This window comes from Trachurus trachurus, assembly GCF_905171665.1.
Source record: "Trachurus trachurus genome assembly, chromosome: 23".
NCBI lineage: Eukaryota > Metazoa > Chordata > Actinopteri > Carangiformes > Carangidae > Trachurus > Trachurus trachurus.
The window spans coordinates 9996954-10020089 of record NC_139912.1 but is presented as its reverse complement, the minus strand read 5'-3'; the positions used below and the strand labels follow the sequence as shown (position 1 = coordinate 10020089).

At 43.8% G+C, this 23136-nt stretch overlaps 1 protein-coding gene across 2 annotated transcripts in view; it reads left to right on the top strand.

The window, feature by feature from the left end:
* Positions 1-21205, top strand: part of snd1 (staphylococcal nuclease and tudor domain containing 1) — a 180920-nt gene extending 159715 nt beyond the window's left edge. For both annotated transcript variants that reach the window (XM_083999700.1, XM_083999699.1), the window contains exons 22-24: positions 4318-4521; positions 17777-17821; positions 20139-21205. In XM_083999700.1, coding sequence (XP_083855826.1) covers positions 4318-4521; positions 17777-17821; positions 20139-20204 — 315 coding nt within the window. In that variant the 3' untranslated portion in view covers positions 20205-21205. The remainder of the gene's footprint in view (positions 1-4317; positions 4522-17776; positions 17822-20138) is intronic.
* Positions 21206-23136: the final 1931 nt, after the last annotated feature.

Genomic DNA, 23136 nt, shown 5'->3' with positions numbered 1-23136 from the left:
CATTCCAAGTAAGTGTTTGTGAAAATTGTGCTCATACATAATGCATGTAGCACAAAGCTGACAGAGCAACGACAAACACCGAGCCATTGATTTACCTGGTTGCGGAAAAAAAAGAATAATTGACACAGTATCGGAGAGATGTTTCTTCCGTGACCAAGTCTCCATACAGAGATCCTAATCATCCAGGTACCTGTTGTGTGTTGGTGCATAAATGTCCATCGGACAGCCGAGCTGCAGTTACTGCTTCTTCTGCAGCCCCTAATCTTCTTGTTTACATTCAAGTGTGTTTACTCAACCCCCGGTGAGTGTTTGTCTCTGCGTGTGTGTGTGTGTGTGACTGACTGTGTTTTGAGTGTGTCAGAGGGTCAAGCCGTTGGCAGCATCCTGAGCCGGCAGCATCCCGAACAAGTTAGTGCTGGAAACAAACATGTTTTCTTTCCCTACGTGCCTGATTGGCGCCGCGCTGAGCCCCGGTCTTTAATTGGTTCGGCTGGAGATTGTGTCAGTTTAAAGAGGATTTGTTCCACTTTGCATGTTTGTAATGTGTCACATGTGCTTAGAACGAATTAGCAGCCAATAATAGCAGCTTCTTCTTTTTTATTTTTTTTATTTTATATAATTAAGTTTCTATAGAAACTCTTTTATAAAGGGGTTAATTTGACTTGAGGTTAACGGTCATTTAAAGAAGCTTTTAATTTGTGGTATTATTTTTGTGATTGAAAACGTAACACAAAATGTAGTTTATAAAATATTTTCTATGGTAGTTATTAAAAACATCATTATTACTGAGTTTATTAATTAGAAACTGGTGTAGGAGGGGGGTGACTGGTTAATGGCATCAAGTTCAGGCATCATGTGGCTGAGGAGCGTTAATGACATACTATATAAACCTCAGTGTTAGTGAATCCTAACTTGTTTATTATTGGATGGAGGCGCTGATATGTTTCCACCAGTATTTGAACCCATTGGCTTCGTGCAGTTTCAAAGATGCACTCAGTACAAGGTATTTGTGCAGACATGAGTGTGTATGTGTGTGCATGTGTGTGTTTGTTTGTGTATGAGGCTAGTTGTGCCTGGGTGCATGCTGTCACCTGTCTCATGAGTCAGTGTCTCCTGAAGGATGAAGTGGCCCATCTGTTGGTCCAACCCGGGGGACACAGGCATCACCTACACTTTACAGCCCCCAGACACACACACATACACACACAGAGCTTTGCCACATGTTGAAAGCTGACACGCACCTTACACCTTCCCCTTCTCACTCTTTCACTGTCACTCTGCATCTATCTAACCCTTTCCCCCCGTTCTTTCTATTTTCTCTTAGTTTTTCTCTCATGTGTGTGCCGCCTGCTTTGTCTGAAGCTTTTTGCGGTGTCACTCACGCTGACAGCACTGTGTCCCACTTGCACTGCGCCTTCGCCGCTGTGCCACGGGAAAGGTTGCTGCCTTTTGTCTCCAAACCTGCCACCTGATGCCCTCCACAAAATGTCTGTCTACACAACGTATAGGGCTCCATCGTCAGCATTTAAAATCTTTCTTCTTACTTTGCTCAAGACCAAAAATTTCTGCCAGCAGTATGAGATCATTCTGCTGCTTCCAGTGCAGCTTTATAGGATGTTCTATAAAGTGACAATATCTTCAAGAAACTGCAGGCGTGCAGTGTGCTCTCACTGGTCGGCTGGTTTGTGAGGAAAAACAGTCTTAAATGAAACGTGTACTTGTAACTTGGCAAAGCAGGAGCTACACAGCATGTTATTTCCATGCTATCTCACTGTAGCAGTTACTTCTATCATAACAACCAAAATGCAGCCATGTATCTGGTGCTGTTTTAAGCAGCTCCAGCTAAAGCTACACAGCAAATGTGTAGCATCAACAGCCATTTACTTAGAAGCAATGCTGTGAGTCCAGCTTTCTCCAGCAATGCCAATACCACTCTTGCTTTACTTCTGTTTCTACCACTTCTTCTCTTCCTTTGAAATTAGCGTGCTAACGAGCTAGCACCAGTTTCTGATAGGGAGTCACTCGAGCCTCCAGTCTGGCCTGAAGAAGCAGCACTGCTCCTCTATACTGCACCTCATCTATAAACACAGTGATGGTCAAGGCTCTTGGCAAATGACCGCCACCGTCGCCGCCCGCTCCGGGCCCAGAAACCACGTTGGAGCCCTTCAATCCAGTTTTATTACGGACGCTGTGAACTCTCAGCTGCCTGCACTCAGGACACCCTGCCACTTCTTTATTATGCCTCGTCAGCTAATTAAAGAAAGTAGTTTATGCCAAGAGGGCATTTGTAAAAAAGATGAACAACAGAATAAATTCTTAAAAATGCCACATAAAACAGTCCGGGCACACAATAGCCACTCCTTAATGGCACTGGTTTGCAGACAAATGAAAGAAACTACTCCAATTAAAAGGTTGCTCGAGGTTACGCATCTTTCCTACTCATTTAGTTTTGCTCTTAGGCATTACTTAGAGCCCAGTAGAATTTACCTTTTCACTTAGATTGTGATGGGGAAAAGTAATTAAAGTAGATCTATGTATTTTAACTCATTTTCATGTGTTTTGTTTTTAACTTTTTAGTTATTGATTCTGTGTTTTCCCCCCCAGCCCTCACAAATCAAAAGTTTGCACTGAACACTTTTACATTTTCTTTAATCAGATTATTCCAGAAATATCTTTTTGTCTCATTTTAGGCTGCCTGTTACAAATTCCTTTCACATTTTAAGGCAAAGCTGAATTTGAGATGTTATATTGTTAAAAGAAAAATCAAGGTTTTGTTCAAAAACCTATTGTATAATCCTAAAAGAAAGTATCAAAGTACCGTATAAAGTACTGGTTCTCAAACCGAGGTGTAAAATTAGCTCAAGCGCTGCATATTTTATGAAAAAAAGCACTTGTACAGCTTTACATCCAATTACACTGACTCACAGTGAGTAACCGGTGAAATATTTTAGCCTGTTGTTAATGTGTCAAAGTGTTTTAACCAGGTTTTCGCTGCACACATTCGACAAGAGAGGGTCACTAGAAGGCTCTCATTAATTTTGTATGACCCCCTCACTAGTGTCGACGCATTCTTGTTCTGTAATACTCTCTCCCTGTGTTTGCTCTCTCTCCCCCCGTGTCGGCCATCTCTCTCTCTGTCACACTAACTCTTCCTCTGCCTCACATCCCTCCCTCACTTGCCCTGAGCTCCCCTGCAGCGCCTGTGACAAGCTGACCAGGGGGAGAGCGGGGACAAAAAAGGCCCTTAGTTTTTGTGCCTTGAACAAGCTTCTCTGCCCACACATGCTCTCTCTCTCTCTCTGTCACACACACAAACACACACACGCACACACACCCCATACACGCACATACCCAAGGGCGGCTAGCTCGAAGGGGGTTGCCATGGAGACAAGACCAGGGCGAGAGAAAGAGGGGAAGCAAAGGGATGGATGGTGTAAGGGAGGGATGGATGATGGCCAGGGACCGATTTTTGTTTTTAAAGTGTCTTTCTGCCTTTGAAGATGCAGCTCCCTTGTTTGTTTGTTTGTTTTTTTTTAGTTTTTTTGTGTGTGTGTGTGTGTTTTTTTTTTCTTGGTTGGCGCCCTGACTGCCAGAGGACGTGAGGTCAGGACGGCAGCGCAGCTGTTCCACCTCCTTCGCCACCATGTGTTCAATCAAAATGTTGGCCTCTCACATTCAAGAAGGTTAAGAATAAGAAAGGGTGAGATAAGTAACAGGAGAGTGAGGAGGAGAAGAAGAAAGGGACAGGAGGAAGAGGAGGAGGAGGAGGAGGAAGAGGGCAGGTGGGAGTCAGACTGTTGGATTATAGTTCAGCCACACAAAAGTCTGACAGATTGCTGTGTGAGTGATCATGTAATTGTTATTGATTGGTGAATGATGTGTATGATTATGTTGTTACTGGCCAGATTAGTGAGCGTGCTGACAGCCCCCCCCCTCCTCCCCTCCTCCCCCTGCCCACACACTTTTTAAAGGTTTTTACCTCCAACAGAAATCCAATCACAGTTGGGTTCATGCATATGGAGGGTGTGTGTGTTTTTTATCAGCCTCTGCATTGCAAGTGTGTGTGTGTGTGTGTGTGTGTGTGTGCGCGCGTCTGTTTAGGAGTCATCAGTGATAACATACTAATTATCCCTTTCACCTTTCTTCCTCATGCTTTCCCTCCCTCCCACCTTCTCCCTCTTTTCCATTATCTCCTCACCTTCTTCTCCCCCCCCCCCCCCCCCCCCCCCCCCCCCCCCCGCACCTCTTCCTTCTCCTCCTCTCACCTCCTCTTTCTTCCTCCTAATCCCACCTGCTAATCAACCTCTATCTCTGCAGGAGGACGCCCGTGCGGACGTGGTGGACTGCGTGGTTCGGGACATCCACAACACCCAGTGCCTGTTGAACGTGGAGTACTCCGGTGCCACCTGCCCACACGTCACGATACAGTTCGGCGACACCAAGGACGACGTGGGCCTCAACCTGGTCAAGGAGGGTTTGGTCATGGTGGACGTCCGCAAGGAAAAGTACCTGCAGAAGATGGTGAGTGTAAAAAGAAAACAAAGAAGGGACAGACGGAGAGCACGGTTATTTCAAGTCTCCAGCTCAGGCTAAAATTGAAGTCTAGCTTGATTATGAGGCGTCTGGTGTTGTTTCTCTTCCTCTGTCCCAATTACTGACACACTCTGGTCTCACTGGGACTGTGGAGCGGGCAGTCGTGGTTAATTATATCACCAAAACCTGCGGAACAACAACAGATTCGACTTTCTGTTTGGCACCAGTTCCAACATTTGGAAAAACAGTGCTGACCGACAGCGATTCCTGGCTCGTACCGCGGGTGAGATGTGACTTGTTGTTGTACAAGCAGGTGCGTTAAAGGTGGCGGGGTCGGTGTGAGGAAGGTTGAGTTTATTGAGCAGGTCAGACTGTCGCTTTTGGTAAATTTTAGATTCATATTTCCAGCCCCGCTCCGGGCGTTGTTTGTTGCCTCAGCCCATCGGACCATCCATCTCCTCCGGTATCATTTGTCACCACCTGTGTCTTGCTTGTTATTCGGCGGCTCACGGTGTTGTCAAAATGCGCAGTATGGGTCAATATTTGTGCCACCGCCGCTCAGAACAGACGGTGACAAAAGACAGTTGATCAGAAGCGAGCAGGTGCTATTTAACTTGAGTGTGTTTAGCATTTTTATTTGCAAATGGTCCCCTTGTGGATTATTTGACGTAGAAAGGTCCACGAGCCGCCCGTGGCTTTCCGACAGTCCAATAATTACCGCGTCCACGCCTGCGTGCCTCCACCCACCCACTTCCATCTCGCCGTTTGTCATGTATAGATTTTTTTTTTTGATACATGAAAACTTGTATTACACCACCACATGCCTGTGGGTTCTGTTCTGTGAACACTGTGCTACGCGAGATATAATACCTCTCCTCGCTTGTCAATTCACAGCCCCACTGTATACATTTACACAACGCTACAATTTCCCTCCGATGGCGGCCATTTTGTCAAACCATGAAGCGTTGCTCATTTACTTCCCTCTCATTATGCTAATTCGCCCAGCAGACTCAAAGCCACTCTGTACTTGAAAGATAAAGAAAAATGGAGAATATTTATTTCTTCTGCAATTACCGCTTCCGCACATCCCCGATATTAGTCACTCTGCTGTTTATTTAAAAATTGAAACACACAAAGGAATGGAGGAATGTGTCCACCAGTGTAATTATTTATAAACATATCGAAATGTATATTTATACAAATTAGAAGGTGGTGGGAGGAGTGCGTTATTGCACACAATTTATTCTCTCGCATGTAGTTACTAACTCGTTGTTTTTTTTGCACAGTACCAATAAAAGCTGCTCCCGTCAATACCTCACTGTGCATCACAGCGAGAGTGTTTTGACCTCTGACCTCTAAAGAGTAGCCAGGGAGCATAATGCAGTGTCCGGGTAATGGACAGTGATTAAAACCTCCCAGCCCATACAACTAATAGGCTTATAGACTGCACAGATCCAGGTTTTGTTGGATCCAATGGTTCCTCATTAGTATTCAGCAGCTGTGTCTCTCCACCACTTGCTTCCTCCTCACTGGCTACAGACAAATATTTTGATTTGGAGGAAATTTAACAAGCAGCAGGGTTGCCAATGTTCTTACAAGAGTGTGGTGAAGTAAGTTCTGCAGCACGTTTCCTTGTCGATTCCACCTGTTTCCCAGTTCAAAGCCAGGGCTCAGATCCTCCATATTTCAGACAGTACGAGCAAACCAAAGTGTTGTTCGTCCACTTTCACACCTCTGGATGGAGGAAATTCTACTTCTCTTGATTCATAGAAAGGTGCTGCTACTGCGGTTCCTCTATGGGCTTCATTAGGCCTGATAGATCTCTTGCAGTTGATATAATTTGGTTCATTATTGACTTGCTATTGAGTGGTTAATCAAGGGAAATCAACCTGTAACTATTCTGACAGTCCAAATCACCAATATTCTCTAATTGCAGCTTTTTAAATTGTTTCTGTTTCCTCTGTGAAGTAAATTCAATGTGTTTGGGTTTTGGATTGTTGGTTAGACAAAACAAGACATTTAAAGACGTCACCTTGGACAGAACAATCAGTGAATTGAGGAAATCAAGCACAGATTAGTTTAATTGCCTTGGAATAAACAGGGAAATAGTCAAAACTATTGTGATTCATTTTACTTTCAGTCTTATCTGTTCCTGTTTGATATCCGCTATTGGATTTTTGCTTGTTTTGGATGAAGGCATTTACAAATTAATCTCTTAATTTGCTGCATCCTAGTTTTTTCTTTTTTCCCTGTGATCTACTGGAGTTGACCTAGAATCATTTGTTTGCAAGGTGCATTTCTGGCTCAAATATTTATGAGCGGTACTCCAGCTGCTGCCAGTGCGACAACAGCAAACATTATCTTTTCGGGAGCAATGGAACCAAAAACGCTCAAAGATGCAGCCTTTTGTTGACCTCTGGATCCGTGCCCCCAATTCTTTTCATCTTCCACAGAGTTACCCTTGAGCTTCTGATAGTGGAGTATCCGAACCAGCACACACTCCGCTCTCTTTCTCGCCTCCGCTCTCCCTTTTCACTCATCCAGACTATCAGCCTCCTTGTAGAGTGACTTTTGTCCTTCCTATCTGCTCCATTTTAGCTCTATTCTTTATTCATTATCCATTCCAGGGGATTGGAACATGGTCATTGTAATCTGTAGTGCTAAGCATTGCATAACAGATGGGCTGTAATGTTCACTGGCACTTCAGCGACTATCAATAGTCATTCATAAGTGCACTGAAGGTTAACACCAGTCTTTGAGAATAGCATTGTCCCTAGAGAAGGAGAGCAGAGAGGGATATTCATCCATTTGGGGTTTTTCTCTTTTTTTCTTCTCCCCAAGCGCATTTTAGCCTTAAACCCCTCACTTATAGATGCCCACTATGCATATGCACCATATGGACTGGATGGCTATTGTTGCAGCTATACGGCAATATCATGCCAAAGGATAAACAGTCACTGCGAAAGTAAAGGCAAAAAGATAATGGTATGCCAGCTGCTGGTTGGTGCCTGAAGGGCAGTGGGGTATTAAGAGGGAGGCACAGGAAACACAGGAAGTGGGAGGTGGGTGGACCAACACTAAGCCAAATTACAGTACGAGTGATGTAGTGTAGTCGGTGAGGGGAGGCTGACACTGACCTGGAGGTGTGGATGGACAGCAGAGCAGTGGATTAAAGCAACAATGACATTTTGTCCTGTGGTCTGGAATTGACCCAAACATACAGAGAGTGGATCATATACATTCAGTCATCTGTTTATGAGGGACGCTGAACTAAAACTAATGCAGTGTAATAAAACAAATCCCATAATAAATCCCCCTTTCATAAGGCCTCAATGTGCAGTTTTTATTAGAAACTGTGTTAAAGAGGTTTTAATTCATCTGTACGGTCCTTTTAGCCACTGCTGCATTATGTTAACACACATTGCTATTATTTGTGTTGTTTTGATATAATACAGTTCAGCAGGAGGATTTATAGCAGCACTGTTGTTAGTTTGAGCTCGTTGTTCCCAATAAACTGATAACCCAGTTTATATTACGTACAGTTTATCCACCACACATGTCGAGGCTGCTCGCACGCTGCAGTGCACCGACACCAACAGCTTTAATGTCACAGTATAAAGTTTAATCTGTCATACATCTGGCATATCATGTGTTGTCCTTCTGCATGTGTTGTTTATGAGGCTTTGATATTTAGATTATCATCAGTGAGTGATATCATTACTTTATCGCCGGCTCCGAGGGGACACGATGTACTTTACCTCATGTACAGTAGCTGCAGTGTTTCAGGCCGAGCTGAGTGCTACCAATTTCCTTTTCCAGCCTGAGAAGCCTTTGTTTTATTCTCTCTCAGCCATATTTTTCTCCCCCGTAGATTTCGTCTGTCTGCTCTTTCCTCCTGAAATTTGTCACCACTCAGACAATTTTATATTTGGATACAGAGCTCGAGAACTGTTTCTGTTTCTGTGGAAATTACCTTGTAGCACAGAAGCACTGTACGTGTGAGCTTGTAGGTCTTTTGTTTCACCTTTTGTTCCCTAAGTCACAGTAATGCTGCACCCTGACTGTGAGGTACATCCAGTTGTACATGTTATGATCGTCTCCACATCGTAAATGAGCCGTTAAGCAAAGCTCAACAGTCTGGGAGAAACTCTGGAGGATATTTGCCAGAGTTCCTGTCGGGTTCTCTGTGCACAAAACACCACATTTAGTTTTCTGACCCGAGACTCTCTCACGCTGACTGCAGAGTAGACGCACTAAGCCATCTTTATATGGGCCTTAAATTGTCCTGGCACCATCAACTATCCACTGTAAGAATGGCAGGTTGCCACTTTGGCACGACGACACTCACTAACGGACTTCTTTCTCGTCCTTCGTTCCTCTTAAAGTCTCTCTCCACTCATTGTTCTTTGGGGTTCTGATTTCTTCCGTACATCCTCCCCCATCTTTACCACTTTCCCAAGATCACTCAATATCTTCTGCTCTCCGTCCTACCGCCTCTTATCTTTCAGTGCTCCCCTCTTCATCACCTCTTTCTTGTTTACTTGCTCCCGTACTCTCCGTTCCTCTTGCTCCTCCATTTCTACGCCTTCTGCACATCACTCGCTCACCGTACTTGTCGTTATTACTTTTTTTTTCCTTCAGAGAGATTCACTCGCTCACACTCCTTCCCTCCGTCCTCTGCTCTTGTCTGTGCTATTCACGTTATCCGATATGAGCTTCAGCACTGTTTAGACAGCGATGGGGAGGCGGCTTGTTTGGCTTTTGCATGTGCTAATTTGCATTTTGTCTTTCAGTGCTATGTCATGATGAACAATAATCCCCAGGTATTAAAGTGGAGAGGCGCTCAGATCAGACCCGGTGTTGGCCTCATAATGAGCTGTGATTTAAACGCTGTTACCTGCAATTATTTGTAACTTGCGTCAGCCAATTCTGCCCCGTGAACTCAAAAGTCATGCCTTTTGTTAAAATGATTTTTAAGCGACGCCATACAGTGGAGCTGCATTTCTGTTGGGTCATATTTGATAGAGGTAGTAAGCTTCACAGAAAACTAGAAGCCCTAATATTTCTTTTTATTTCTACCTGAGTGGAGACGCGAGTCGTGAGCGCCCGAGGCAGCGGTCTCTGACCAACGCGCAGAACCTCAAACCCAGATGTGGTATTTTTGCGTTGCAGATGCAGCTGAAATGAGTCTGTCATGGCAGTTTAACTGGAGGATGGCTGTGCAGTTGGAGGCGCACACTCCTCTGTGCTCTGCTGCTTTCCCCCACTGTTTCCTGTCAGCAGCCTCCAACAACATGACTGATTCAGACCCTGGCAGGCCACCGGGTGCTAACCGTCTCACCCAGTCACCTCGGCTAAGTGACATCGGTGCTAGCCCCCAAAGTTCATTAGCGTTACAAGCTTATAATCTCCCGTTTGCTAATTACAAGTCAATTACAAACACGCAAAGGGTCTGTCACTCCCTTGCCAGCACAATTATTATCAATCACCACCAGCGATTGCTGTATTGACTTTGGCCAATTCTCCGATATGCTCCCTGCTGAAAGTATTTCAGTACAGAAATAGACTTCACACACCTTAGACAAATGTTTGTGAAGACACACCGAAGATCTTTATTAAAATGTTACAGTACAGCGTGAATGTGTGTGTGAAAGCTGAAGAGAGACTGTGGGGAAAACAGCTGCAAGGTGGCTCCCTGAGAGTGAAAGCTACAGATGAGAGTCCTGGAATCTTTAATTACCCACTGGCCCCTTGAGAAATGTAGTTTTATTTCTTCTTTTATCCTTTCTCTCTCTGTATTCACACCGAGGCCTTGTTTTCCACGTATGAACGTAGCGTGGAGGACTCTTAAGTAGCTCTGAGCCGCCACCAGGAGAAGCCTTTAAGTGGCGGCTCACATGAAATACTGGAATTTTTATTTATCCGTGTCTTTTCACAATTGCCTCATGGGAGATGTGGTTTTTCTTACAGCTTGCGGTTAGAGCCCCCCCCCCCTACATGCACACACCTCCCGAGTAGTTAATAGCGCAGCAGTTGCATCGCACAGTGATTGTGTTAATGGGGGTTGGAATCCGTAGATGAAGATGAAATGGCGTGCTGAGTGGTGCAGGCACACCTACAGCGGCATGTGGAGAATCCATACAGGAAATCAGGAAGGAGGCTCTCACACACACACAGGATGCCTCCAGGGATGGGCTGTTCCATTTATCAAAGTACAATTGTGCTGTTTGCTACACATCCAGAGCGCCATGGCGAGGTGGTGCATGTGATCTGGCCCCCTCTCTGCCCCCGCACCGTTACGGAGCCGGTCTGGACACTGACGATTTGCCCCATGGGAGCGTTGGTGTGTCTGTACAGCAGGTCCACACAAACAAAATGAGGCCTCCAGGGCAAACTATGTTTCATGTAGTAGCGGGGCTGTTGCTGCTTATGGGCTGTCCCCCAGGCAGAGAGGACAAACATAGTACATGTGCGGGGGAGGGTTGGGGGAGGGGGTCCCTCATGAACTTATAACTCTTGGTCTGAAATGTAGAGAAGGGGAAAACAGTGCAGCACAGAAATAGAAAATCTGATGGAGGACGAAAATGACGATGAAGAAAAAAAAAAGGAAACAGGGCTGCAACTAACGATTATTTTCATTATCGATTAAACTGTTGATTATTTAAACGATTAATCGATTAGTTGTTTGGTCAAATAAATGTTAAAAAATGTTGAAATACGTCAGTGTTTCTCAAATCATAAGATGACGTCATCAAATCTCTTGTTTTGTCCACAAACCAAAGAGAGACTCAGTTTATTGTCAAAAAGGAACAAAGAAACCAGAAATATTATATATAATTTAAGAAGCAGAAATCAGAGAATTTTGACTTTTTTTTTTTAAACTTCTCAAACCGATTATTCAATTATCAAAATAGTTGACGATTAGTTTAATAATCAATTTTTGTTAGATTAATTGCTGTAGCTCTAAAAGGAAATAGGAAGTAGAGGTTTTCTGTCAGGTTTCCATCGCCACCTCCGCAATCTCCAATTCCTGCACCGTGTCATCTCTGAATGGCCTTTAGCCGTATCTGACTGACTTTTAGGTCACTGCCCTCCCTGTTCAACCCCAACGCCGGCCTGTCACAGCTCATCAAGAACCCCCCACCACCTCCCCCTAAAAATCACCACAGGGCACATCTAAACACACACCCACTGAGCTTCACGGGTGTGTGACAGCATGACCGCTACTCACCAATGGCTCAATACCTCATTTACAAGTGGAGTTGGAGATGGGACCTTTTAATGGACATTTTCTGCTTCCCTGTTATTGACTTCACTGCACTCACACTCTCACACACACTCACGCAGGCGGTGGCCTCCCCTGCTGCCGCCGCTCTGAGGACCGACCCTTCTGACGGGTCCTAGCTGACACTCGCCACTTCCCAAACGCAATTTCATCCTCTGCAGATGTACACACACACACACACACAGAGTCACATTGTATCGTCCCTCCCACTCACCCCGGGGGGCCGGGGGCATGGAGGACTGACAGACAGCTGGGCAGTGGAAGCACCAGGTTGTTCAAACTGACATTATTTCGAGTTGTGTGACCACGCAGAAGAGATACTGGGGGGAAAAGGAGAGCAACTCTTTACACAGCCTTTATAAATATAAATGTGTGTGTGACGTACTTGTATGATACTAGGGTTTACATAAGACCCGTTTTCTTTCCTGTGCCTCTGGGAGAGAAGTGGAGAATTTTCTCTCCGCTGTCCATTATTAGTTCTTGTGTTCATTATGTGTGTGTGTACATGTTTTACATGTGTGTGTCCTCCTTAACTCAACGAGCCCATGCTGGTGGGCTTGTCACGCCACGTTCCCGCCGAAGTGCCTGATCTCCTCCGACAGTCATGCCGGGGGGCGGGCGGAGGGGGGACCAGCATGCAACAGGGCGTAATCCCAGTTTACCTCAGATAGGGACAGTGACACTCGTACACATGACGTACGTGGAGGGATCGCAGCTTTTTGACGTATTCCTGCTTTCGCGGAGAAATGGTCGGATTTAAGAGAGGGATGAACAGATGTTGTTGTTGTCTCCTCTCATGGGAAAACAAAGCGATTGCTTCAGTTTACAGTAAACAAGGTTCTCATGCAGCAATGACAGCACATACAGGGATTTTCACTAGTGCTAGATAAAGAGAATAAAAGGAAGTCTATTCAAACCAGGTGCTGACACGAGTTATTGAATACAAGAAACCTGGATTTTTGTACTTTTTAAACTCGGCTATTACCTTTTTTTAGATGATTTGTTGACTTATATTTTAATAAAAAACCTTTTTGAACATAAGCCAATTCATCGTCAGTCTTTATATCCCACATTGACTTAAACACACAGTAATTCCTTTGTCCCTCAGACACACAGGACAGGCTTTAGAGGATTCTCCACCTGGCTACCCTGTGTGGATGTGCGAACAGCCTCTCTCTATCAAACCACTCGTGCATAAGCCTGAAGAGACTTTACCCAAACCTTAGCCAGCCCCCTCTCTGCTTTCCATGCAGTATTCATGCAGTGGTATGTTGAATGAGGGATGTCTCTTAGGACTACAATCCGCAGCTCAGCCAAATACACTCAAACTGAAATGGTGTGAGTTACAGACATAAAAGGCTTTGTGTTGCGGCAGCCGCTCTGAAGACAACCTGTCTTGTGCAGTTTTCTGCTTTAGGTGCAGTCAAAAGGAGAGAGAGATGGCAGGTGGAAGGAGAATGAAAGGAGATGTAATGAGGATTGAGAGAGCAGGGTGAAAAAAAAACAAAAGCAACGCAACAACAAAGAGACGGTGACAAAAGGGAGTTAGTGGCAGTTTGTTTTCTGGTTGGAGTTTGAATGCTGTTGTCTGAGGCTGTGTGTCTGATCGTCATTGCTGTTAATGAGTAAAGCTCAACATGCGCGGAGGACAAGCCTCATTGTTCCCCTTTTTCCACTCGAGCGGATTCCACGTCGCTCGACATCCCATCTCGGCGGCGACGAGGACCAAGAGAGCATTGCCACTGCTGAAACTTTGATTAGTCACTTGCTTTTCATATGCACTCCCTCCAAAACCTGGTTGCACTTTGCGGCGTTGCTCGATATCTTTAAAAAACAGAGAGGGGGAAAAAAAGAGAAAGAAAAAAGTGGCAGCTCACCTACGCACCAGACGCGCACAACCTGTCGGAAAGCTGCAACGCTAGCTCTCGCTCAGATCCATCACTTTCACACCACGCGTACCAGAACGCCACCTGGGCACGGCACGGCGGCCAGCATAGGGAAACGCGCGGGCTCTCACTCTCGGGCAGACAGATTCACAGCTAGACAGACGCACAGACTTGTGCCAAAACACCAGACCCACACCACCTGTTGTTCATCTCACCAGAAGCAGCACACTCACACTAGAAAGTTGCCTCTGTGACTTCAAATCGACTTGTAGCGTTTCCCTACACATCGATTTATCTGTGACAACCTGCCACAATCTCAACATTGACTGCTACTCATTGATTTTCAATTTTTGTTTTACTATTTTAAATGGGTGAAATCTTATTTAATTGAAGAGCTGCTTGCAGTTTGTTGATTTGCTTATATTATCAATTTAACATAAAAGGTGCATCAGATATGCCCTCACAGCCTCTGGCTAAATCATCTTTTTCTTGAATGTGCGTGGAGCATCAGACGAGTTGTTTTCTTGCCTCAAAACGCTGTGAATTCACTCAGATGTATACTGGTGGTGTGAAATTAAAAGAAAATCGACCTCTGTAACAGAACTTTTCTCATATTAATATAGTTTGGATGCTTAGTTTGGAGTTAACTGAGGATACGAAATGATCACACGCACTCCTCCGCACACGACGTTCCTCTTTTAGCCGATCGGCACAAAGTCTCTGCTCACTGCCAGCGTCCGCGGCCACTGCTCACCAAACATGGCATCTGTCTGACATATGGGAGCTCTGTAGGGTCATCCAGACAAGCACGCTGTCACCCGCTGCCTTCTGCCACCCCCCCTCCGAACACTGAATTTTCTTTTCCTTTTCCCCTTCAGTCATTACCATCACACTCTCCTCTCTGCGTCTTCTCACCTGAACAACCAAACAGACATAAACTTCCTCCTCGGCCTCTCCGCTTTGATGGATCATCACACCTCCGTCGTCGTCCCCACCCCCCACCACCCCACCCTCAGCCTCCTCCCTCTGTGTTTAATTACACTTGTTTCCCCCTGAAGTGAAACATTCTTCTCCTTTACCACTCCAAGTCATCGCCGCACGACTTTTAACTCCTGTTTGTTTTGTAAATGAGCCATTCTGCTTCGCCACTGGAGCCGATAGAGAAACCCATGAAAAGACCAGATCTGGTGACAGGATACGACGCGTGCTGTTCAGAAACGGCTAAAAGGCAGCCATCATCATCATCATCATCATCGGTGTTCAGCTGCGCACTGATTGGCTGTTGTGTTACACCGAGCTCAAGTGAGCAGAACAGTGAAAGACGAGGGCGAGCCAGGAGAGCCCCCCCCCCCCCCCCCCCCCCCTCCCCTCCAGCCAGAGCACAAAGAGTCTCACCGTGATGGTTCCAGCGCGGCAGCCGTCATCTGAGCATATTGTGCTGTAGTGCTCTTGACTGTCAGCTGTGTAGAGTTTTTTTGGGGGGGAGGAAAAGTGCAGATGGAATATATTTTCTTTAAAGTGTAAGAGTTTTTCCTGTAAATGTATTTTCCTGTTTCGCGATTGAATTTTGCCAAATCTACTTTGGCAGATGTGAAACTCTATTCGGCTTCAGTTTAGCCGCCCTCCCTCTTGACTTTACCGACTGCAGCTCTGCAGGAAGAGGAGTTGAAGCCGCCGTGGGAACTGAACTGGCCGCTCCACCACGAAGCCCAAATGGCATCAGTGGCCTTTTGTGTCGGTGAAATATCGTTGGTGGGCTCCTCCATATGGTGACATCTGCCTGATGGGACCAAGATGCCACATCCCAGCTCCTTCCAAAAAATCTCTCCTTTTTTTTAAATTTTTTGTTAGTTGGCTTTGATGGATGACTTGTGCAACCGCTGCACTTCCCGCAGCCACACACGCACTCGCTAATATACAGTGACTTGTGCGATCCAGCTGCAGGTTGTGTTGTCTTGGCGGTGGCGTGTGCAGCGTAGCAATCTAATCAACCTATGTGCACAAGCTAGCTAAGCAATTAAACTCTAGAGCCCAATCCACACTCGACAGTTTTAACATCTGGCATCCTCGTTCTGGTGTGTGTGTGTGTGTGTGTGTGTCCTTCTGAGTGTGAAAGCCAGCTCATCTGCTGCTATAATAAGCTACAAACTGTGGTGCACAATTGAATCCATTGTGTTCTCACAATGACACTTTTTTAGTGAAGTCTCCTTCTTGACTTCTGCTGATAGTTCTTCAGAGGAGTTTTCCTTTTCCTGTCATGTTGATAATTCCCTTTAATCAGAATCCAGTCGACTTTACTCAGGTTCAAACTCTGTTGTCTAAATCTGACGGAGCCGTAATTTCATCCTTCACAGACAAAGTGTGAGTTGTTCAGGGTCAAACAAACCTGTGTGTGTGTGTGTTGATGACTGTGTTTTGTTGGAGGACAGCTCCACTCTCTCTGGGTCTGTTGCCCGAATTTTTTCCAAGGCCTAAACGTCCACTCACACTGAACCCATCTGACCAAACGTGGCCTCTCTCACTCTGCCCCCACCCCCCACCCCCCCGTCCCCCACTGCCCTATGACTCATCACCGGTTCATTCAATGAGGCTAAATGGCTGTTCTAGCAGAAACAGTCAATATGCTCAACACGGCACATCGGCTTCCTCCTCCTCTCTCTCAAACTGTTTTATTTCCTCTCCATAATGTCCACTTCTCTGTGTCCACCGAGACAGACAGACACATTTATATTGGACAAATAATAGAATTTAAAGTGGCTGATGCAGCTGATTGTGAGAGAGGCGTTTATCACATTGGCCCACAACACAAGTGACCAGTTTGTCTGTAAAGTTTAAGACTTAAAATAAAATCACATTTCACAGGACATCAACCCTGAGGGACATCAGCATGTCATCTATGAATATTTTCACACTGAGTTTTGAAATATTTCTGACTACAGGCAGTTTATACTGACACACAACACAAATCAAACTCATTCATACTTAATGTTCTAGTGCATTTGTTTGTATGTTCTGCCAAGTTTTTGTAACTTGTGCTGAACATATCAATGGACCTACAAGTTTCACAAAGTTATAAACTGCTCCTCTCTCATCTAAGTCATCTAGTGAAGGTTTATCAACATCAACCACCACCAGCTCCTGGTCAGAGACCAGACGGGAGCTGGAGCTATTTTGCTAAATGATTAATTTATTCTCTCACTTTTCAAGCAGAATTTTTAAAAAACTCAAACAACTGGCACCAGCGTCTCCATTGTGAGGATCTGCTGCTCTTCCTCATCGTCTTAATCTTCTTAATTACATGCTGATTGTTCGTTGGGGTTTGTACTGTCACTTGCGAAACAAAAAAAACAAGCTTTTAAGATGTCAACTGTCAACTCTGGCTTTGGGGAAGTTGTGAGAAGCATTTTTCATTATGTTCTGACATTGAATTGAAGAGCGGTGCCTTTTTTTTATTCCTCATTAAATGAATAATTAATCTGTTTACTCTCTGGCTGACTCCCACCACCACACTGAACCACGGAGCTCTGCTTTACAACACAAAGCACAGGTACGATCTGCAAATGCACCCGAGTGTCAAAGCGGCGAGGTGTTGGCAGGCGGGAGGAGACTGACAGTTGTAACATGACGACATCACAGGAGCGACGGCCGTCCCTCTGTGGATAAACCGGTGACCCCCAAACTCCGAGCCGTGACATGGCGTCGGCCTCTCCGTATGCTTCGCTCCCCTGTTTGCGGGTCCCTCCTTCCCCGCGGTGACATAACCACTCTGTGTCTGTGTGTGTTAATCTCCATCGTGTTGACGTTCAGAGCACACCGTGTTCCTCGCATCCACACTGGCTTGAAGGTTGAGCACGGTGTCCTTCTGAGAAAACGTGAACTTTGTGCGAAAAGGAAACAAGAAAAGAAAAAGAAAAAAAAAAACTTGTGAAATTTCCATGTAAGCAGGTAAAAGAAATATCTCCAGGGGCAGAGCAGGTTGAAAGAATGCATTGATTCGCCTTAATCCTTCAAAATCCGATGTGTGACAGTGATGTGATGTGATATGCTAATGACTCGTCTTTTTCTGCCCTAGGTGACAGAGTACCTGAACACTCAAGAATCTGCCAAGAGTGCCAGGGTGAGTCTCTCCATTCCAGCCAACCATCTTTTTCTGTCTTTTCTTCAGCTTCTGTCGCCGCCTCCTCCTCCTAATAACTCTGGTTTGTGTGTGAGAAATCTAATGTTGCCAAAACAAGAATACATTACAACACTAATTACTTTTCTACAACAACAACTACCAAAGAGAAAGTGTCGGTCCTCTCTGCTCTTTCTTTCTCCCTCCCTCTCTCTCTCTTTCTCTCAAGATGTGACACATTACATTGGCAGTCACTATTGTCCCATATGGATTGGTGCCCACAGTCTGTGCAGGTCCATACTGTGAAAAATGGGGGGGGTGGGGAGGGAGGGGTGTGTGTGTGTGTGTGAAAATGTGAAGAGGGAATGGGAAAAGAAGAAGATAAGAATGAACAGGAGGCAGCATGTGACACACAGGACAGAGATGAGACAGTTAGCTGATCCCAGTAAAGCACCCAGGTCATGATGCAGCACATTTTCTCTAAATAAAAATTAATTCATAGTTTATATAAAATCAGCACATGAGATTATTTCTTATTACAGTGTGATTTATATACCTGAAAAATATACTAATATTTAGAGAACTTTTCTCTCTTTGTTCATAACCTTTGGGGAAATGTGCAGTTAAGCATTTAAAGAAGTAAAAAATTAATGTGAAATTTAAAAAACCAAAAAAAGTTTTCAAACAAATAATGAATGGAGGCGTAATGTACAAACATTGAACTTTTTAAGTTTAAATTTACTCTTTAAACAGACACAAACTCATTTATTCTTAATATTGAAGTGCATTTGCCTACAGGTAAGGCCTACAAAACTTTATGTAGGCTAACGTATTTCAACTTTGTTTAAGTTACAATGAGATAATGATGAAAAAATTAAAGATAGATGTTTTTCTATCATAACACAATACATATCATCACATCACACTGCACAATCTTAGTACATACTGTACCGTAGTCCATGAAGGGACCTGGTCATAGGTGCCAGAAAGAATCATTCAATCATCCTGTGAGTCTGTATTAAAAGCCTTTTTTGTGTAAACACACACACTACAATTAATCTATCCTACTATGATCCTAATATAGCTTATTACTCTGTAGTTGTCCCAAAACTACCATAAACACAATAATGGGCCACACATTAGCACAGGCTGACGTGCCTGTGAGTGTCAAACTGTGTTGAATAGTCCCAACAAATAGCTACACAAACGAGATGAAAACTATTGCACCCAGATGTTTTAGCAAGTAATTAAAACTTCCTTTTTAATTTAACAATTAATAATAATTGTCTAAATCTAACTCCAGAGTGTTGGTTCCTGTCAGCAAAGTGTGGATCTCTTTTGAATTTTCTTTTTTAGACAATGGCAGCGACATGTTTGTACAAATCCAATGTGCTTTTCACAGGAACCCTTGAGCCTGCACAGTCTGTTGGATCCTATTTTGTTTTTACTCATGTAAATGTCAAGCTTCATGTCTCCAAATCCTCTCACAAGCCGCCCCTCCAGCACCGTTTTTATTTTTTTTTCAGTTAGTTCGTGGTTGTACAGCGAAGTTAGACAAAGAGCCAGTCAGAGGTGGAACCGACTCTAATCGCAATCAGAGTTACGAGCATGTTTTCAGGGAGGGGAGAGAAAAAAAGGCAGCGGAGTGAGAGACGGGAAATGACAATACGTACAAATGGCTTCATTCATTCATTCATCCTAATAACTAGTGCTAATTAGCACAGTCACTAATTAGCTATGAATCACAGCATTAACAGCTGAGCGCTCGTGCCTCTGAGAGCCAGAAAAGAAACATCCCACACAGACACAGACCCTCGCACACACACACACACACATTCACACACAAACACCCCTCAAACTGCACAATTTCTATCACATTTAAATAACCCATACCAAACTGGAAGCTGCTCCAAGCTACACACACACACACACTTTGCCAATCCTATTGTGATAAAGGCAACATTTAGCAGGGAAATGCATGTGACGGTTTATGAGGCGACGCGGGAGCGTGAATGTAATGGAACAGGAGAAGTAATAGACTGGGTGGTGTTTGAGAGACTGAGCCTCCAGTCTGAATGGGGAGGCACAAAGAGTTGGATTTAACAGTGATGATGATGGTGATGATGCAGCAGCAGCCTTTGCTCTGTGATGTCTCCGTCAACATTGCATTTTCTCTCCTCTTTTCGCTCTTGATCATTTAACATGTAATGTGCTAGAGAAATTACTGCGGCCCTATTAAAAGCAGTTGGAAATGTTATAGCTTTTTATGGTTATTTGTTTCATTGCGGTCACTAAAATATGTCTCCATGTTCCCATTTAGCTCAACATTTGGCGTTACGGAGACTTCCGCGCGGACGACGCTGATGAGTTCGGTTACAGCCGTTAAAAATGGGGAAAAAAAGGAGAAGATGAGAAAAAAATTATAAAAAAACCGACCATCCAATCAACACCATTCCAAAGACCAACGTGGACGGCGAGTGACGCATTGGACAGAAGACAAAATCGAGAAATGATGAATAACTAAACGACAAGCATTGACTCACTCTTCCTTTTTGACATTTTATCCCTCCGGTCCTGACTTCTCTTTTGTGTATACCTTTATCATTGTTGTTTTGTTTTTTTTAATCCAGCTAGCCACTGTATCTCCAAATAGAGCATGCTAGCAATGCGAAAAGAAAAAAATAAAGTGAATCTTGCAAGAATCAATATCCATTCATCCTTTATTTTCCCCAACGGGCCACTGCCAGTTTAAAGCAGCCTGCACTATTGCCAATCTGTTTTTTTGTTTTGTTTTTTTGTTTTATACCATGTTACCCTTCCTGCAGATTTCCTGTGTTGAATGATAATTACCATACTTAGATATGTGGTTCAGCCAATCGTGTTCCTCGCTCTCTGACTCTCACTGCTTGGGTGTTTTGGGTGGAGATCACTCCATTAATTGCAGACAAATGCTTCCCTAATGACTTTCATGTAAATGTGAGGATATGTTGAAAAGTGTAAATTGATTTATTTTAGAGAAATACTGTAGGTGGAGCCACACAGACAAAACAAAACAACAAAAACAACAAAAAAAAGGAGTTTATTTTTGTCTTGGTGTATATCGGTGTGGTGATGACATTTGCGGATGTTTTTGTGGGGAGTGTTTTGTCGTTTATTCACTGTCACTTTTATGACCAGTAAATATGGACACAGTCATGTGGCATTTTATCATTGATCTTCTTCTTCTGTAAAGTTTACATTCTAATAATGGTTATGATCCTGTCTCTGGCATTCTCTTCTCTTCTGTCTATGTATGCCATAGCGAAAACAGTGTTTGAATTTATTTCCACATAATGGACCTTTGCATTCTATTAAAAATCTGCTGAATAAAAATAAGCAAAGTAAAAAGTGTTTTGTTGCCATTTATTTCTAAAGAACATTGACAAATATATTAGAGGGGTTTTTTTTGTCTTTATTTTCAAATTGATTGACAGTCGGTGGAACAAAGTCTGACAGGCTGAGGTCAAGTAAAATCCTGAGTTTTGATGTTTGATTCGTTCCACAATAAAAGAGAAAGCACTCACACAGATAAAAGCTTTTGTCTCCTGTGATGCATAATACTCAGATTTTTTTTCTTTTTTTTTTGGTAAGAATTTGAAATTAGCAATGCAGATGATGTTTAGAAGTCTGCCACAGTTGTGAACTTGAACAGGTGAAGGTCAGCCTCACCTTTAATTCATTTAAAATTTTATCATGAATTCAAAGTAGTTCAGCTTATCTGTTTGTACCAAACAATAGTGTCAAACAGACCATTTCCATTCATTAAAAGATGCGAGTGGTGCAGAAGGAAAACATCTGAATTTACATAAGGTGATGTGTTTTGTTTTTTTTCTTTTTCAGGGGGTTAGTTAGAAGAGTGCTTTTGTGATCTCAGTGCTTAGAAACAAAATAAAACATGAATCTCAATAGAAGTTTGAGAAAAACTTTGACTAATTTATTCATGTGGTATAAAATCCTTTATATCTGATCTGCTAATATCAAATCTATATTTGTGTTTTTTTCTTTTTAATGCAGGAAGAAGTGATCCCAAACTATATGTTTTAGATGGTTTAATTTAAGGTAGATGAGTTAAAATGGGAAATGTGGGGGTGAATACCTAATATACGTCTAAGTGGGCTTAATCCTTTAGTGAGGATGTTCTGTAACATTACTTTAATGGGTTTGCTAAGTGTAGAATTACATTAAATATGCAGCAAGATACTGCATGTTTCTTTATATTTGTTCAGCTGGCGTGGATTTAAATGCACCGTAGCTCTAGTTTTGAGTTGTGCTCTTGGGCGTACTCACCAGCCTCTGCAGCCGTATCTTCCATGTTATGGTTAAAAAAACAAAAAAACAGCTGTAATGAAGTGCTCATAAACATTTGATATGACCTGCCATATAAATAAATGACTGTTTAAGCTCAGAGTTCCGGTGCTCTGCCAAATCTGACATAAACCACATCGTTGCCTCCTCATATAATCGCTTATATGTTTTAAAGTAAACTTCATGAAACTGAGCGGTGGAAGCTAAAGAGGACACGGCCGTCACAGGAAACGACGCTGCTGTACTGTAGCCTGCAGCCATTCAGGAGTTTGTTGTATCATCAAGGTCACTGTGATGCAAGAGGCATTTACATGGTTTTTTGTGACTCACCGTCTTGTTGACGTGGAAGTGGCACATCCGTCTGAGACGTACTGTACAGCCACAATGGACGCCCATCAGTTTAAAGGTATTCTGAATGACAGCTCGGTGCATGAAGCGCCGTACTGTATCCACAGTGGCGAGTCTGCAATAAATCACACGAGCAGCTCATTTCCTCAAAATCGACGGCATCCTAGTCTCCGCAGTCAAAAAGTGTTAGTCACGTTTAAATGAACTGTTAATAGATTTTTAGCATTCACAGGCAGGCGGTGGCCCCCCACCTCACCCCCCCACAGCCTTTGAGGGGCCACGACAGGCCGGGCCCCAGCAGGAAACCGCTAATACAAAGTACACAGGGAACTGGAGCCGAGCTCACAAGAGCCATGATCAGAAAGTGTGTTGTTGCCGTGGTGTTGGGAGAGTACGGACGACATTGACTTCTCAGCTAATTAAAATTTCACCTTCTGAAAAGTTATTTTTTTAGGGCCCGACTGATTTAATCAGCTGATCTCAGACATATCAGTATCAGTCTGAGCTCTGGCAGATAAGAGCCGACTGATCGCTTTTTTTTGTGCCTTCAAACTTTGCAGGTGAACGACTACAAACAGGTTGAATGTAGTTTGAAGTTCATTTAGTTTGTGGTTCTCTCATTTATT